An 18,430-nucleotide genomic window follows, 5' to 3' on the forward strand; every position below is an offset into this window, starting at 1 on the left:
CCCTGCCCTGCACCTCCCATCTCATGTCCACAGGCCTCGCCTCATGGGGCCTGGCCTGCCTCAGCAGCTTCCTCTCAAACTACTCATCCTCTTCCTCTCCCAGCATCGTCCCACCCCCAGGCCTTGGCCGTCGCTGCCCCTCCCCTGGGCCCTTTCTACCCAATCTCTTCCCTCGCCCTGTCTCTTCTGGGGGCTGTGTGAAGGTCCTCTGTCCACACTGCTTCCCCCTCCCAGCCCATACCTCTCCATCACTTTGCCCATCTTATTTTCTTCATAGCATTCATCACAAGGTGACGTGGTCTTATTTATTATTTAACTTTCTTAATTCTCTCTCCTACTTGCAGAGAGCAAAGGACCTGACGGGGTGCCTGGCACCCAGAAGCTGCCCACCCCCCGTGTCTGTGAGTAACAGAGTGGGGGTTAGAGCGCTGTGAAGCTGTCTGAAACACAAGGTCTTACGTGCAAAGGTTCCCCGGGAATACACAGTATATATGAGCCATAAATAAATACAGTCCATGCAATTGGCAAGGCTAACAGTTTTGAGGGCTTACAACCATCTGGGCCCAGTTCTAACTACTTTTACATTTATTTTGTTTCAGCTGACCTTTACAATAATTCCCTGGTGTTGGTACGATCTTTGGCACCATTCATTGACAGAGGAAATTGACAAAGAGAGGCAAGAAATTCACACAGCTAAGAAGTGGAGGATTCAGGAAGTTTGAAGGGTCCAAAAATATTCTTTAAATGAAGTGGAGAGGCTGTCTTGTGGAGACTGAGGAGGCTGTGATGTCCCTGGTGGGGTACAGATGGCAAGTCTACTCCTACAGCTTGAGTGACCTGGGCAGGCCACGTCCTTCTCTGTGTTCCCCTGGGAATGGGGTTGGGGGTGGGGGGTGTGCGGTGGCTGCTGGAGAACACACCCAGCTGTGTGCCAGAAGCACCAGAAAGCTGCTACCCAAGGATGCAAATGTCGGGGATGCAAATGTTGAAACTCGCCCATCCTGAAGCCATGTCCCAGTCCCTGAGCCAGGGCCACACAGGGCTCCACATGGCCTGACTCAAAACAAGTGTCTTTCATGGGGGCCCGGTGCTCCCAGCTGCCACCATGCTGCCACTCCCACGCTCAGGAATGTGACTCCCAGGGCTGCCTGTGAAGGGAATGTGCAGGGGTCATTTTTGAAATAGCTGAGTGCCGGGTTCTTGGTGCCAGGTGCAGGGCAGTGACTTCAAAGGGTCTTTGCAGCAGCCTGTGAAAGACGAGCTCTGCCACTAGCCCTTCATCAGCAGAACTCACGGCTTGGAAGGGAAATCAAGTCAAGGGCAGGTGGCTCAGGAATTTGGTGCTCACAGGGTGGCAGCTCATCTTGCAAATCTGAGCAGAGATGTGATGTGGGCGAGTCTCCGCCTGCGTTCCCTTAGCCTTGCCTTCTGGAAGGCCCCTGCCACTGGCCGCGGTGCACATTTCTCCTGATTACTTGGGATCCCGTTCCTTCCAGACAAAGGCTTGGATTTGTCTGTTGCTGTTTGTGTGTACTCATGTGGTGTCTGACCTACAGGAGACTTCGAGTAGCTATTTCTCTGCCGAATGATGCATTTTCATTTTTCCTGGTTTTATCACCTTGGAAAGGCTCAGAGATTGTCTTGCCCTGGTGCTCATCAGTTAGGTGATTTTGGACTTTGCTATGAAAGCTTAGGTGCAAGGGGGACCCATGCTCTTCCAACATCTTTACTAGGCCTCAGTTTCCTCCTGTGGCAAATGGGCTCTCATGCTTGCATAATCAATTGGCATGAAGGATAAATGGCCCAACACATGGAAAGTGCTTACAAGAAAATTGGCACCCAGTCAGGCCCAGATAAATATTAACTCACTGTTGTATTATTGCCCAGGAGGGGCTCTAATTCAAAACCCTCCTGCCTCAGGCTCCCAGAGTGCTGCAGTTACACCCCTACACCACCACACCAGGCTCACTATTTCTTTTAAAATAAATTGTAAAAATAAAAGGTACAATTTACAAATAATATAATGCACCCCAGTTAAATGTGCAGTCTGATGAGTTCTGATCAACAAATACCCATATTGAAACATGGCTTCATTCAGGATAGAGAACATGGCCACCTCCCAGAAGTTCCTTGTGTGCTTCCTGGCACTTTATAGATGGTTTTGTGATTTTAAATGCACCATTTAGCTCTGTTTCTTCAGTTTAGCACTGTGGTTTCTGAGACTCATGCATCCTGTTGCATATGTGTTCATTTCTTTTTATTGCCACAAGTTGCAGCATTAAGCAATTATTTTCCCAGGCTCAGTTTCCTCATCTACAACATGAGGTTAATAACTTCCGCCTCACAGAATGTGGGGAAGAGCAAATGACCCCATGAGCAATGCTGCTGTGACACCAGCATGCATGCCCCACGTAGGACTGCTCTCTGTCTTAGAGAGGGCCCCACCAGTGCCAGGCAGCCCCCAGCCCAGTGAGTCAAGGTCACTGAGGAGCCAGTGGGGGAGAAGGCAGCGAGGCCGTGTGCAGCCGTGGAGGAATGGCTGTGTTTATAGAGCAGATTGTTATTTTTTAATTCTTCCCTGTGTGTCCTTTCCCCTACTTCCCTCTTTTAAAGATAATTAAAATGCAAGCTGGCACTCCCTATGAGGAGACAGCTGAGGATTTAATTGCCCCAAGAAAAAATTTTCAGCAAAGGTCCTGCAGTAATGGCAGCTCCAGGCCTGGCTGCTCAGACGTCTTTGCACCCCGCACAAAATACGAGCGATAATGCTTTAATCTGTATGGGCGCAGGGTCCATTTACTGGCACCCGGGGAGCCGCCCGAACCCAGTCGACAGTGTCAGTCAGGCTGCAGCCTCCTGGCCATTAAACTCTCACCCGGCCTCACTCTGGGCCCAGGGCTGTGGCTAGGTGCACAGCCTGCCTGCCCAGCAGCTGAACCTGCCCTGAATGGGGCTGCAGGGCAGAGGGCCAGGTGGGTGGGCACGGCACCTTCCACCACGAGGGCTTGGCTTGCTGTCCTTGAAGCGGGGCCAGGAGGACATGCCCGCTGAGTGGCAGATCCCTGGCAGCTCTCAAAGTTGGGCCACTTAACCAGCTGCACTGGGGTTGTGCAATTTCAGGGGAGAGAAAGCTCTTTGCAGTCTTTCATCCTGTTTTCTAAGTATAGCCACAGTTTCCCTAGCAGAGGCATGGACAAGGGTCATTGGCTCCTTCCTGTCAGGGAGCAGGAATCATTTTATTTTTTTTCAAAAAGTGATTGCTCTGAGCCTAGGATGATGATGAAAGGCAGAAGAACTCAATGGGGACAGTAAAGGGGGTGAGGCTGGAACCTAGTTCTAAACCTGCCACCTGGCTCTCATTTCTCTTAAGATGCAAGAGTCTCCAGCCTTTATGCAGTTCTTTCTCCTGCTTTGCTCTGTTTCCTCCTTCCTTGTCCACCCACCATCCATCTACCCAATCCATTTTTCTATCCATTCATCAGTCTCTCTGTCTATCCATCAACCCATCTGTCTGTCCTCCCATGCATCTATCAATCTGTCCACTCATCCACTCAGACTCCTATTCTTCCATCTATCCACTCTTCCAAAAGATACTTGTTGGGTATCTTCTTTGCACTGGACATGAGAATCAAAAGAACAATAGAGCCAGCACCCTCCTTACATTGAGACTGCTCCGAGAACAGTACAGTCCTAGAGAAGCCATTAATCAACAATTCAATTTGTATAATTACAAATTGTGACAAGTGCTCCAAAAGAGAAGCACTGGAATGGTTACTTTCCCTTGGTAGTGTCTAACAGAGGAATCTGGCCTACTCTCTGGGTTGGAGGGCAAGCACAAAGACTCAGCAAGTGTTCCAGGCAGCGGGATCAACATGTGCAAAGGCCCTGTGGTCATATTAGAAGATGTCACGGGGCCGGCATTGCTGGTACAGGTGATGTAGAGAGTCACAAAGGATGGGTTGGCAGGAGCTTGGTTGCCAGCAGGCACCAGCTCCTTTGCACCATCTGGCTCATCCTTACTCATCCTCTCAGTCTCAGATCAGGGATTTTCTCTTCCAAAAGCCTTTTCTTCTCCAAACAGTGAGGAGGCCTATTTATTTTCCTCAAATGAGAAAAAATATTCCAAGATTGGAAATAAAGCAAAAGAAAATGACATTTCCTTTGTCTGCTATACTGAGGCATTATTTAAAAGAGCCATTAAGAATAGTTCATTCTTTCAAGGGATATGCCCAGTCTGTCTTCGCTGTTTAGTCAGGCCCAGATTTTACACAGTTATAGTACATGCTAATTTGCAGATTTTGTCTGGTAGAGGCACAAATGACTTTCATCTGGGAAAAAGATAACTCCAAAGGCATGGTTTTATCACCATGTAGGACATTAGGCAGTTTAATATTTACCCTAGACCTTTGTTCGCACATTTCTTTTTTGAAAGCCTGTAGACCTGCTTGGTCTTAGAATGGGTGCTGCCTGCCTGCTGGCCCTGTACTCATGAACCTGTGATGCATGCTGGACAGCCCCTCCTTCAGCTCTCCTCTCTGCTCTGCAATTGCCAGCTGTCCCTGCTTCCTCACTCCCCATAAGCTCATAGGGTGTGACCCATCTTCTGTCACATCCTATTCTCAGAATTTTGCACATGGTCAGGTTCCCAGTAAGAACTTGAGGAGTCATTATGAGCTAAATGAGTGAATGAGCTTATTTCATCTCTTTGTGATCTTATCTCTGAAATGGACATCACAGCACCTATCTGCAATGGATGTTAAAGCTCTGTGAAATAAAGGATTCCAGGGTTCCGGATCCTCTCTGGCATGGGGTGGGCATAGCCTCCCTTATCCTGGGGGCTGGATTCCAGATAGAACATGAGGTTCTGGGGCTCACGGTCTGGTGGGGAGGACACCAAGTCACAGGAAGTGTGGCTCACTGCAGAGCCAGGCAGATTCTACTGCTATTTGGTGAGACAAAAAGCCAAGGCAGAGAGTCCCATGGGACTGCAGAGGAACAGGAAATAGCCTCTAAAATATCAGGCAGAGGTGTAGGGGAGAGGACCCAACCACTGGGCAGGGTGGTGGCTCTCAAAATTGGTTAAAAGGGAGCCATTGTAGGGAAGCAAGGGGAGGAGGGACTGGATTAAGCTATTTCAGCAAGAGATCCAGCGCTACAGGGTTCCTCTGATAACCCGACCTTGCTGTGTGTGTGTGCAGGTGTGTGGATGTGAGGGGTTGTCAGAGTGACCGTGTGAGGATGTATGAGTGAACGTGTATCAATGTGAAGATAGCTGTAGGAATGTTTGCACAAGTATGTGTGTGCATTGAGCACAATCAACTCTACAGCTATAGAGCATGAAGTCTTTTCTCATTTAGTCTTCACTGGGCCCCAGAGGTGCAGGCTGCTACTGTCCCCATTTCACAGATGAGAAAAATGTGGCTTGCTGATGAGGCATTTGCCCGAGGTCTCTGGGCAAAGACTGTGTGGGCAGCTGGAGGGAGCAGGGGTGAGGCACAGGGTGTTTGGAAGGGTGAGTAGTTAAGGGAGTCTCAGGTAGTTAAGGGATGACAGATAAATGGTTGTCCTTGTAGCTGACCTTGCTCTTCCTGCCCAGGTGGGCACTTTTTCTTTCACTGTTTCAGGTGCTATTCTGGTCCCTGGGATGCTGTTTCAAATTAACTCAATACTCCTCAGGTCCCTCACCGGCACCAGACCCTGGGCTGAGTTTTGGGATGAAAGATAAGGCATTAACACTGTTTCAAAGAAATTGTTGGATAGGAGCAGGCATCAAAAGTTGGGGGAGGCGATGGGGTGACCGTCATTTAAAAATTTGAGGTACAACCTACATATGATAAGTGCGCAGCCTGAGGTGGTTTTGCATGTAGAAACCCCAAGGGGCTGTCCCAGTGGCGCACTCAGAACATCTGCTCCCTCAGGCCTTCTGGGCTTCTTTCCAAGGGTAGCCACTCTCTGACCTCTGTCACTAAGGTTTTGCACAAAAGCATTTTTAATGTCATAATCTTGTGTTTGGAAAACAAGCCAAGACCCCGGGCAAATGTAGTGTGTGATGTGACAGGAGGCACCAGAGACTCCAGTGGTGACAGGCCGAGCCCCTGGAGGCTCAGGATACCTCCGCTGCCTGGTGACCAGCTTTGGTGGTGAGACCCTGTGTATTTCCTGGCTTCCACCAGAGTCCTGTGCATGCTGAGCACTTAGTATCTGTGACCCTGTTACTTCCCTGGGAGTCTCCAGGGCCCATCACGTCCACTTACACCCTTGCTGAGGATTTTGGCAAGATGCTTAGTCTGTGTCTCAGTATCCTTATTAAATGGCCAGTAATCACAGTATGTATCTTAGAGGTTAAGAGGATGGAGGGAATTGATATTGAATGTTAGTATCTGCACTAAATTTAGGAGAGTGTCCGGTATGTAGTAAGTGCTTATTTAAAAATTAGTGAAATAAATAAATGTGAGCCCAGTCCGGCTTTGGGAACACACTGGAGGATACAGGGATACGTGGTTGGGTGTTCTCTGTGAGGAAATTTTCCCAAGCACGTGTGTTAAGTGGGTGAGGACTCTGGAAGGCAGAAGGCAGGGGCCTCAGGATGGTCCTCCCTGCGGGAGGATGGATGAGCCCAAGCATTCGTTTCTGCTCCAAACAGGTGCTCGATCAACGCCAAATGCTCGACTGACTTCTTGGTGGGCAGGAAAAGTGCCGCTTGGCACCCATCAACTTTTGTCTCACCTGCCAGCCTCCAGCCCTGGAGATCTGGACTGTGGAGAAACTGCATGAAAGATATCCTCAAGTCTCCTAGCCCGGACACAGCCCATCATCCCCTCTTCCTGGGAAATTCCAGACGCTTCCCTGCCCCCTTGGCCTGAATGCATGCTTTGAACACCTCAATCCTGCAAGCAGCACATATACTTTTTAAGTCTGGACCCCGAGGGAGGTGAGAGCTAAGGGTGGGTAGGGGGCCAGGAGCCTGCTGAGTTCTTGGGCATAGTCAAGGTCCTGGTCTGTGAGGCAGATGACCTCTCTGAGCCCTGCGGGAGGCCCCTTGGCTTTAGTGATCCTGACCACATGGACTGGTATGTGGGTGATGCCCAGTGGATTGAATTTAAGTCCTAGCCTGGCTTAAGATTCACTGGGTGAGATGGACCACGTCTATGTGCATTTCCAGGCCTTGATGTTCCTTTCTGCAAATGGGTACAAGCATAGCTATCCAGTAGTGATGGAGGTTGTTGGTACAGTGAGCTGGGCGAGTCAGGTCCCCATTCCAACCCGGGGAAATGACTTCTTTTTTGTCTGTTTCCTCATCTATAAGACAAACAATGAGTTCCTACTGCACATGGTTAACACATGCAAAATACACCTTGTAGCTCTTACCAGCTATTGTTGATTCTGCAATCTGTTGTTACATGAGATGCATTAATTACTCAGTGGTCAGGTATCTGGTACCAAAATCAGGCAGTTGGAATTTGAAGTCCAGCCATACTGCATCACCCATCAGCTGTGTAACTTTGTGTAAGTTATACCACCTCTATAGCCTGGTCTACAAAATGAGGCCATTGATGGTACTAACCTCATGGCATTATAAAATTAAACAGTCTCAATGTAAAATGCTATGTATAGTAAGCACTAATATGAATTTTATATTAACACATTATTCCATTATTATTACTACCAATAATACTCTAGTAGAGGGAAGATAAGGGAAGTAACATTTATTGAGCATCTACTATATAATTAGCACTTGCCATGATCTTCTGGTAAGGATATTATAGGATAAGCATTAGACCCGTACTTGGTCAGAAGCTGGGGCTGGGAGAGCTACCTGACCAAAAGCCCACAGGGAATGAAAGGGTACAGGCCTCTGCTCTGTAGGGTTAGGGCTCTGTAGCAAGGGCCTGCCATGTTACATGCATGGGACTCAGTGCCGGTCACCTCCTAATGCTCCCAGGAACCCTAGCAGAGGCTGAGCTGCCCCCATTATGCAGATGAGCAGTTTGAGTCTCAGGGAAGTAAATGGTCCAAATCCCCATACCTATGAAGTGGCAGAGCCAGAGGATTTACTCAGCTGTCTGGATATCTCTCTCAAGCTAACATGGCCTCCCTCCAGGTGGGGAAAATGAAGGGTTTATGTTGTAAGATGGAGAAGCAGACCAAACTCTGTGGATTGACCCCAAGCCTGGGGCCACAGGCAGTCCTTGCCTAGGTGCCCGAAACAGGGAGACAGCAGCCTCTGAGGAGGCCCAAGGACAAAAATCCCAAAGACAAGGACATACAACATCTAAGATATCATTGTTACCCAGGAATCTTTATTACAAAAATATTTTGCAAGCCAAAAAGTTTAAGTTGCAACTATATACAAAATGGGGCCTGTTTCCTTCCCAACAGTCTGAAAATAAACTCCCCAAACCATACTCCTTTCATGGGGTTGTTTCAACCTCTTCCGTTTCCTGGGACTCCACACACATGGCATGAGGGTCTTCCAGGCTGCTCAGCCAAAGCTGAAGCCACACGCCTGCCTCGCTGGCCTCATTCCCTTACCCACCCCCAACGAAAATAAACAAAATTAAAATGGCACCAAGAAAACATTCTTCTAAAGTCCTGCTTGATGTGTGTGTGGGTGTGTGTGTGTACATGGACACACACACTTGCACACGCTCTGAGAGGGAGATGAAGGTTTACAAGCCAACCCTTTGAAACTGGGAAACAGCTTGGGCAGGCGGCTGGGCACTGACACTCCCAGATGCCAGAGAGGAGCCCTGGCTTGTTCGGCCAATGCTGCCCACATGGCCTGTTGGCTCGGCTCGTGTCTGTGTGCCGTCATGTAAAACACCAAGTCCCTGACCGCAAAGAGCTGGTCCCTGCCGAGCTCCTGAAGCTCCCTCACTGCCCCTGTGGAAACAGGCAGGATGGCTCTGCTTCTTGCTCGGACAGCCTGGGCCCAGAATCCCAAAGGCATCCTACAATGTGGAGCCATGTGCAGTAGTGTCTTGACTGAGTGAGTCCTATGTTAGACCCAATAGCCAAGGTTACAACACTGCCTGGGACCCTTGCACCCAACTGGAAGAGAGGGGGTCAGAAGGTGATGTGGTCACAGCTCAGCCCAGCCTGAGACAGAGGGACAGAGAATAGATCAGCAGGGGCTCACCGCTGTGCTGTACTGGCTGTGACCAGGATCTGGTCCAGTTTCATCCCGATGGGGTTTGAGAGCAGAGATGGAAGATTGGCTCAGAGAGCTGGAAGGGGGCGATGGCCGAATGGGTGGGGCAAATGGCCCAGCTCAGTGTCCGTCTCTCTGCAAGTTTCTAAAGTGCTTGTGAGATGGCTGGGAAGGTGTCCCTCTCTCCTCTTTACGGAAGAGCAGACAGAGGCATCAGATCTGGAGGAGGCTGTGGTGTGGAGAAGCACTGGGCAGATGGCGCTTACTGCAGACCCTGCCGCACGGCGGGGCCCAGGAAAGGCCGAACTGAGTCCCAGAGAGAAGGCTCCAGGAATGTCCCCACTGAGCAGCTGAAGGGACAGTTCTTCCCCATCCTCAGGGCTCTGGACCTTGAAGGAAACTCAGCTTCTGCTGCAAGAAAATCCCTCCAGGATGGCAAACTGTTAAAACCTCAGACTTCACAAGACCCAACCATGAATTTCAACACATGACAAAGAGCCAAGATAACGCTGCTTTTGTTTAAGAAAAAACAAAACGAAACAAAACACCACAGATCAAGTTTTCTAACACCTCGGCTTCAAGATTGCACAGTTCACATTTCTGGATAATTTACAGGCGTCCATGGCGATGCTGCTGAGTTAGTGCTAACTGGAGGAGGCAAGCTCGGGTCTGGAAAGGAGAGGTAGGGCCACACAGAGCATCCCATCACCCTGATCAGTGCCCTGGGAGTCACGGAGGGGCCCAAGGTAGAGGAGAGGCCAGGACTGTTGGCAGCAACCTTACCAAGTCTTGGGAGGTGGATCTCAAGTTTTTACAGCTTCTCCATGGCTGGAGCAGTTTGACTAAAGGGAAAATTTTCCCAAAGCCCCAGCAGGGTGGAGGAAGCGGGAAGTGGACTCTTCTCCTCACCCTAGGTGGCTTCAGAGCATCGAGGAGGCAGCCCAGTCTTCGAGATCACAACCAGATTGGTGCCTGATGATCAGAGGCATAACAGTTGTTGGACCCCAGACGGCTCTGGTTGGTTCCCAGGCCACTTCTCTGGTTGGTTCAGTCACATTGATCTCCAGATATTGGATAGCGTTAGGGAGCAGGATCATCCTGGATGAGCTGAAGAGCCAAAAGGGTGGCAGACAAGGGCCACCCTCACCCCTGGTCCCAGGCCTGAGCCACTTGGCCATCGAGAACCGGCTGGCTGCCCTCATTATGGTCCCTCCATATGGGACAAGAAAACTCATGAGGACACGCCTGAGGCCAAGCAGTCCCACTCACTTCCTCTGGACCTGGACACTGGCATACTCTGAGAAGGATGGCTCGGGCTTGGGGGCCGATGACTTGGGCACCCGGTTGAGGTGGACCATGTCCAGATCAGCATAGGTGAGAGTGTCTTCCAACCGGGACGGCGGGCTGGTCTGAATGCTGGCATACTCCGTGTGGTTGTTGGACTCGGCAGCCTGGGGAGCAGGCTTCTTTTCCTTGGGCAGATTCAGGTCTGCGTATGTGATGTCATTAATGTCATTTGTTTCCTGGATCTAAAGGAGATAGAAAGAAAGCTATTCTGGAACCCTCAATCTGCTCTGGATACCAAGTCTGGGGTCCTGGCCCCTGTGAGCTCAGTCCTAGATTGGCCCCCTTCTCTTGTGAAAGTTACCTGGCTTCAGCCTTACTTCTTCCTAATGGGCTTTTCTGAAATGCTGCTGTGGCCTCTTCGCAGCCCTGCATCAACAGCGCCTCTCAGCTGGAATCACCCACAGTTCTCAGCTCCCTTTTCCCACACTTCTCTGGCCAGTGTGTGCCCTTTCTTCTCCTTACAGTGAATTCTAATCCACCATGTGCATCTCAGTCCACAAATAACTCCACCCTAAAGATGCTTCCCTGCCCTCCCTCCCCTCTGTGCCACTGGCTGGGCCCAGGCCCAGGCTTCCTCCAACAGCACCCACTGCCAGGGACTGTTTTTGGGGCCTAAGTAAGTATGGTCTCCTAGGAGGCAAAGGCACTCATTCACTCATGAGTTTATTCAACACGTATTCACTAGTCATTTGCAGTGACACAGACATCAAGGCTGGTACAGAAGTGCCACTCTTGTTGAAGGGATGGACAGATGCCTGGCTGGCTAACTGGACGGATGGGTGGGTGGATGGATGGATGGATGATGATTGGATAGATGAATTGGGAGGTAGAAGTTCTGGAATCAGAAGGTCTGGGTTTGAATCACGTTTTTGCCTTTTCTATGTGAAGGACTTTGGGCAACTGATTTAATCTTCCTCATCTATAAAATAAGGAAGATTATAGTTTCTATTATCAGAGCTGCTTTGAGGATCAAATGAAATCATCCAGGTAAACATTTAGAACAGAACCTGGCATGTAGTAATACTTTTTTTGTTTTGTTTTGTTTTGTTTTGTTTTGTTTTGTTGAGATAGGGTCTCACTATGTAGCCCAGGCTGGCCTTGAACTCATAGTAATCCTCTTGTCTCTGCATCCTGAGTGCTGGAATTGGGTAACTATAGAGCCCTTTTTACAGATGATGAACTCAGACCAATGGATGCTCAATCATTCAGTCAAAGTCTGTCGGACCCTAGGGCTGTGGTCTTCCCACACCATGGCTTCAATGTCCTGTGCCTGCAGATGCTCATGTGCTGCTATCTAGGAAGTCCACACGGACACTGTCAGAGTCCTGCTTGTCACTGGGAACTGAGGCACACTCCCACTGTCCAACACAAGCAGTCATGACTGTCCTGCTCCTGTCCTTGGTGGGAGCTCAGGAATCTCTGAATGGCTTTCTATTGGTTTCAGTGACCAAGTCATCTCACCATCCTCACTCTTCCTCCAGAAGTCTCCCCAGAAGAAAGTCCCAAAGTGACTGGGGAGAAGGTTTCTCTCTGGCATGACTAAAAACTATTTTGTATTTGCTAATTATGACCCAAGCCTGTGCCCAGGGTTGTAGCCGGTCAGGATGACAGGCTGAGGTCTCTGGCCTACAAACATCACCCACTGCCCTCTCAGCAGCCTGGTCTTTCACAGATTATGTCTAAAATGATGCCAACCGCCTGGGAATGTCAAGGACAGCTGGCGCTCTCGGCTCAGGTCACAGCAGGGCCTGTCTCATTACCAGGCATTGAGAAGCCCTGTGCCTCCGAGGTCTGATGGCGTCAGCTGGTGACAGGCAGGGCTCTGTTTCTCAGAAACAGGTCAGCTATATTGCCTATGAAGTCTCCTTTGCAATGATGAGGAGAAATTGCCAAGTCAAGGAAGGGTGCCTGGGTGAGAGGTAATTAATGACACAAGGTCTTTCCATCAGCAGAGGCAAGAGAGGCCCTGGCAGGTCCCGCTGTACAACTCTTCTAGGGAGGAGTAGTTGCAAAGAGAAGTTGGGCATGAGCTGTGGACAGTGCACTCCTGGCAGAGAAACTGGCCTGAGCAAATGCCGGGAGGCAGAAGGAGAAACCCACATGCAGAGAGGCTAAAGCCTCACTTCATGGGACCCAGGAAGAATCGTGTCCTCTGGAGTTGTGCAGCGAGTGGGTAGTAATAAGCCAAGGAGGCTACAGCAGAGCCTGTCGGCTGGAGCACAGAGAGAATCAGCAGAGGACAGGGAAAAAATAAGTGTATGGATTTTCCACCCTCCTACCTCCCTCCTTGGGGAAAGAGTCTTAATTTAGAACGGATCTGCAACTCTGGTTGCTGCAGGGAAATCACGCCCTGAGTTTCCCAGGCAGGGCAGCTCACCAAGGACTGTACCTGGGTGATTTCTCTGGCATTCTTCTCTGGCTCATGCAACCTAAAAAGGAAAGAGACACAGATAAAAATACCCGCACTATCTCAAGTGCTCATGCAAATCAATAAGAATAACATTTAGGTTCCACTTCCTATATGGGTAGAGGATGCGGATGAATGATTCACAACAGAAATACAACTGCTTATCAAATGTTTGGACAAGGGGATCCATCTCACTAACAAGGATTTTTTAACAATGCATTTTTTTTTTTTAACCTGCATTGGTCAGGAACTTTAAAAATGGTCTGGGAGGGTATGGTGCTCTTGTAACACTGCTGTTGGGAGACACAAGCCATAGACACCATTCAGGGAAGCAGCTGACAAAATCAAGAGAATATCTGATTCACAACTGCACTTTCTTATGAATTCAATATAGAAAGTGTTTTCAAAAGCTGGGCACGGTGGTGCACACCCAGCCTGGGCAACTTAGTGAGATACTGCCTCAAAAAAAAAAAATACTGGGGATGTAGCTCAGAGCAAAGGCCCTGGGCTCAGTGCTCAGTACTGCAGAATAAACAAATAAAAACAAAACAATCTTTGTGTACAAAGACATGTGGCCTGAGCAGGATGGGGGAGGGGGAGGCTTAGACCTTGAGTCTGCTAATGGGGACCAGTTTAGGAAATGACAGTAAATCTACAGATTAAGACTTCAAAGGTTTAGGAGAGCTTTGCTTTTTCTGTTTTTAAATTACAAATGATTACACTGAGGTGATAAGCGAAAAGGCAAGGCTCAATTCTCTGTGGAATAATCTCAATGACGAAAACTGTGCAGTAACAGTGGAAGCAAAGTGCTAACAGCAACAGTCTTTGTGGGTATTTTTCTTCGTTTTAGTTTCCATATTTTCCAAATGTTCTGTATTATAAATATCTATGTATTACCATTTAAAAAAAGAAAAGAGAAAGACCAAGACGTCCCAGTTAATCAAAAAAGCTGTTCATGCACTTGATTCTGTAATTGGAGGCTGTGGTGTAGTTGGCCAGAGGGTCACAGTCAAAGTGATGAGCACCAGAGAAGCCCCAGATGGGTAGGAGCTGTATAAATTCCCAAGCCAGTGACTCTGGGATGCCAGGCCAGGGATGTCAGCACCGAGCAATGGGGCCTGCTAGCGGGGTTATTAGTGGAGCTGGCTCAGAAGACAATCATGGGGTACAGCAAGCTCACGTGGCCAGACACAGCCCTCCAGGACTGGGGACAGGTTGGTGGGGAATGGGATAGATCTGCCCTGCCCCGCCAGCTTCCCCATGCCTGTCTGGTGCAGGTCTCGCTGGCCACTCTGCTCAGCAGTGTCATGTGGTCTGTGTGCTGGCAGTGGGCTCACCCACTCCCCTGCCCACCTACTGTTTCAGCACTGCGTGCTTTGACAACAGCTTTGAATGAGCCTATGACCATTTTTTCTTAGCTAACCTTCATGCATCCTTCAACTTAACTATGTTGCGGGCTGCTTGGGAAGGCTTCATTAACAGTGCCGGGCAGGCCAACTGCCCCTCTGTGACAAGCTCAAAGCTCCTAGCCCACCTTCAACTCTGCTTTGTATTGCTGTCTTCCATCTTGCCTCAACATGTGCACAGACACCTGATGAGTGACTTGGAATACATGCTGGCCAAACTGCCTCAGAGCCTTTGCACAGGCAGTCTCCCTGCCCCTTTCTAAGAGAAACCTTCACTGAACCCTCAAACTCCACTGTAAGAGCACTGAGTTCTTCTCTTTTAGAGCTCATTTTTTCCCTGCCCATCTGTCCGCAGCTCTATTTCAGCAAGAGGCACTGTTACCGCTCACCCCGAGCTTACGCTAAGCAGGGACTCAGCTCTGATTCTTCTCTCTTCCTTCTTGCCCCAGGTCTACCTCACTGCATGGCTGGTTGGCCCCATCTCCAAAATCCATAAATCAAATCCAACCACCTGCTGCATCCCAGCTTCCTGAAGTGCCCCCTCCCTGTCTCCTGATCCGTTCTCCACATTTAAAATGCATAGATGATGTCACCTTATTTTTCCACTCAGAACATCCCCACCCGCTACATCAGTAGTGAAATCCATCTCCTACCCTAAGCTGCGAGGAAGGCTCTGCCACCCACTGTTCTGGATTCCCATCTCCCTCCCTCCCTGCTCCAGCTACTCCAGCTTCCTACCCCCTTTCTGATCCTGTCTCCGGGCCTTGGTACCGGCTGCTCCCTGTCTGCTCTACTCTTGCCCCAGACAGCCCCATGCCAGAGCTGCTCATCCTCAGCTGCTTTCTAAGCATCACCTCGGAGAGGCTCCTGGACTGCCCCCGCACCCTATCCTCTTTCCTGCCTTTCCTTATCTTGTCAGTCCTGCAGCACATTTTTCATTAAGCTTCTGGTATGGCCTCCCCGAGGGGCAGCAAGTTCTGTGTCAGGAGGGGTGAGACCTGTTTTGTTCCCTTCTGAAGCCCCAGCACTTAGCACTGGGGGGGCACAAGCCCAGCAGGCCATAAAGATTTGCTAAGTGAATGAATGAATGAGCTCTATCAGATCTCAAGTGGTAGAGGACCAGGCTTAGCATCTCTTCTGCTTCTCTTTCAATCCCCAGCTCAAGCCCAGCACCAAGCTGGGCTCCATCCAGAGGGATAAATGAGAGAATCACAGAAGCCCAAGAATAAACAGAGTGCATTCTGACAAGGGAACAAACAGTTGGCCGGATGAACCCCACTGCCCAATTAAGGGAGCAGAGACAGAGCTCTCTCCTGTCTTAGCCGGGGACGTGACAGATGAGCTAGGGCCTGTGCATTCCTAACCCAAAGACAGCGAGAGCAGGTGCCTCATGCCTCATGGCTGCAACCTGAAGGGGCCTTTGAGCTCAAGGCATCGATCTCTTCCTCTCCCCCCCACCCAGGGGAAAGCATCTGATCCCAGCAAGCTGAGCAGCTTTTGCTGAATGGAAATGGCCATTGCCGCTCGCTTGGCAGCCACCACTTTGGTTTAGAAAGAGATGAAAAGAGCAAGTGATCTCATGGTTCCCTGGGCAGCGCATGCTGGAGAAATGAGAAATGGGCAGAGAACGCTCTGCTCCTCTGGGGAAGAAGGAAGACAGCAGGGAGGCAGTGAAGCTAGGATGGAGAGAACTGTGTCGACAGGAAGTGGATGCTGGGGTCTAGTCCTGCCTGCCCACTGCGGGCCTTGGGCACCAATATCCTACGACTTCTCTAAGGCTGGCAGCCTCAACCATATGATCAAATTCCCTAAGTGTGGCTTGGGGCATCAGCACCAGTACCCCAAAATCTCACTGGAAACACACATTCTGAAGCAGGGAATGCGGGGTGCAGCTTGTGGGATTCTGTTACATGCTCAAGTGCAGGATGCACGGCCCCACGACAGATGGTAGTAAGTTATGAGATTTTTTTGAAAGAAGAAAAATCACAAATGGGATCATGTGTGTAAAGGGGAGTCCGCACCCCAAGCCCCCTCCATAGGCCCGAGGATGATGGAGCCTGCGAGGTGAGTGTAAGGACATACGCCTTCATGGTTCTGGATTCCCATCTCCCTCCCTCCCTCTGCTCCAGCTACTCCAGCTTCCTACCCCCTTTCTGATCCTGTCCGAGTGTTTCTGCCTCCGGGCCTTGGTACCAGCTGCTCCCTGTCTGCTCTACTCTTCCCCAGATAGCCCCATGCCAGAGCAGCGAGGAAGGCTCTGCCACCCGCTGTTGGGGAACCCTGAGACCCGGGACCCTGTGGAGGGTGGGGTAATCAGCGAGCAGCAACATGAATGCATTTGAAGCAGCAGCGAGGAGCCAGCAGCTGGACTCTGAAGAACCCACCCACAGAAGACTGGTCCCAGCCCCTGCACCCAGAGGCCAGGATCGGCTCTACACCTAGCACCCCTCTGGGACCTCCTTGGACACTTTCACATACCTGAAAACACCAGCGGGATTCTACTACCTTTATTCTTACTTGTTCATCTGACGGGCTACCTCCTTCCTGCCTGGTTGGTTGTCATCTTATATTTCGTGGTTATTTTTACATTTGGGTTTTTTTCTTTCTCTTTTCTCCTTTTTCTCTTTTTAATTTTTCTTTTTGTTCTCTATGTCTTTCTTCCTTTTTTTTTCTCACTATTTAGGTTTCTTACCTTTTTCATTTTCTTCTCAACAGAGAAGAAAATTTTTCCTCTACTTTTTGAATTTAAACTTTCAAGTGAGAAATCACTGTCTCTGCCCTTTTTGATTACTCCACTGTGCTCTACTTCATTCTTTCCCTCTTGTGTCCTCCAGTTACCCAAAACTCAGGTGATCATCCTTTGACCTCCAGACTATATCTGACTGCATTTATCACTTTAGCCTGTCTCTATCTGTATTAATCTCGCTAACACCCACAGAAGGGTAAAATCAGTCCACCAAAGGGAAAGTGACTGCATACAAGTGCACAGTCTGTGTTTGATTTTGTTATATAGATGGATGTAGCAGGTTAATGGTTACCATACTTTTCAGTAAAGCTGCACTTGAAACTAATGTTATTACTAACTTTACTATTTTAGTCAGAAGGTCATACATGTTATAAACAGTTTTTCTCTTCTGCATGATAACACTGAGATTATATGAGATCACAATTATCACCACAGCCCAGTGCCAAAGCATTGGGAGCTGAGCCAAACAGGAATTTTGCATCCTTTACAGATTGGGAAGGTAGGTTCTTGGGACAGCTATAAAGAACCACCTACATCTAGAGGATATCCCTGAAGAGCAGATATCTTCTAGGGAAACCTCAATACTAGTGATAAAGCTATATATCATAAGACACTGGCAAGCATCAACAGAGAAAACAAAACAAAACAAAACAAAGAAAATGACAAGACAAAACCCAGCCCCCCGGCCCACTCAGGACAAGCCTGGAACTCAATGAGGTACTTATGTGTAAAGGGCCAGGTCAGTGAGCAGAATAAGTGCTCAATAAATGCCAGCTGCAACTGCTGTGGTGATTACTGTCACTGCCACTGACGCTGTCCTTTTCTTCCAGCACTTCATTGTGAAAGACAAAAATACAGCCACGAAACAAAACAGGAGAGAGAAGAGGAGGAGGAGGTCTAGGGGACTCAGAGAGGGCAGGAATCAGCACAGCAGTGTTGACGGATGGCGCTCATCCCTTAGTTCACTAACTGCTTTAACAAACCTCTGTGAGCCCCACACCATTCCAGGGATGGTGCCACATCAGGATCTATTAGCTGTGAGCATGATGCATGATGAACATGGTCCCTGCCCCCAAGGAGGGTGGTATAAAATGAGGCTAGATGAAGAGACACCTTGTGCATACCAGCTGGGGTCACAGGAAGCCCCTGGGCCTAGAGATCATGGCCTCGCTGACTCAGAATGAAAAGCAGGAGGTGACCAGGTAAAAGGACACAACTCTAGAGGCTCTGGTTTTCAGAGTTTACTGTGCCTGCTGATCCTGGAGCTGTGGGAACCCCAGCTGGTACACGTGGGGGACACATTCCAGCAGAGAGGCCAGCGTGCAGAGGCCAGGAAAGCAAGGGTCCCAGGCATGGCAGGAGGGGCACGGGGT

At 49.5% G+C, this 18,430-nt stretch overlaps 1 protein-coding gene across 7 annotated transcripts in view; it reads right to left on the reverse strand.

The window, feature by feature from the left end:
* Window positions 1-8,280: 8,280 nt before the first annotated feature.
* Window positions 8,281-18,430, reverse strand: part of Sirpa (signal regulatory protein alpha) — a 41,291-nt gene continuing 31,141 nt past the window's right edge. For 5 of the 7 annotated variants that reach the window (XM_063248802.1, XM_063248797.1, XM_063248798.1 and 2 more), the window contains exons 8-9: window positions 12,876-12,927; window positions 8,281-10,680 (exon numbers count right to left, since the gene is read on the reverse strand). In XM_063248802.1, the coding sequence (XP_063104872.1) occupies window positions 10,417-10,680; window positions 12,876-12,927 (316 nt within the window). In that variant the 3' untranslated portion in view covers window positions 8,281-10,416. The remainder of the gene's footprint in view (window positions 10,681-12,875; window positions 12,928-18,430) is intronic. The other 2 variants (XM_013159710.3, XM_063248800.1) reach the window with 1 other exon arrangement.

This window comes from Cavia porcellus, unplaced genomic scaffold, assembly GCF_034190915.1.
Source record: "Cavia porcellus strain 051 isolate PalLab524CR breed Dunkin Hartley unplaced genomic scaffold, mCavPor4.1 scaffold_5, whole genome shotgun sequence".
NCBI lineage: Eukaryota > Metazoa > Chordata > Mammalia > Rodentia > Caviidae > Cavia > Cavia porcellus.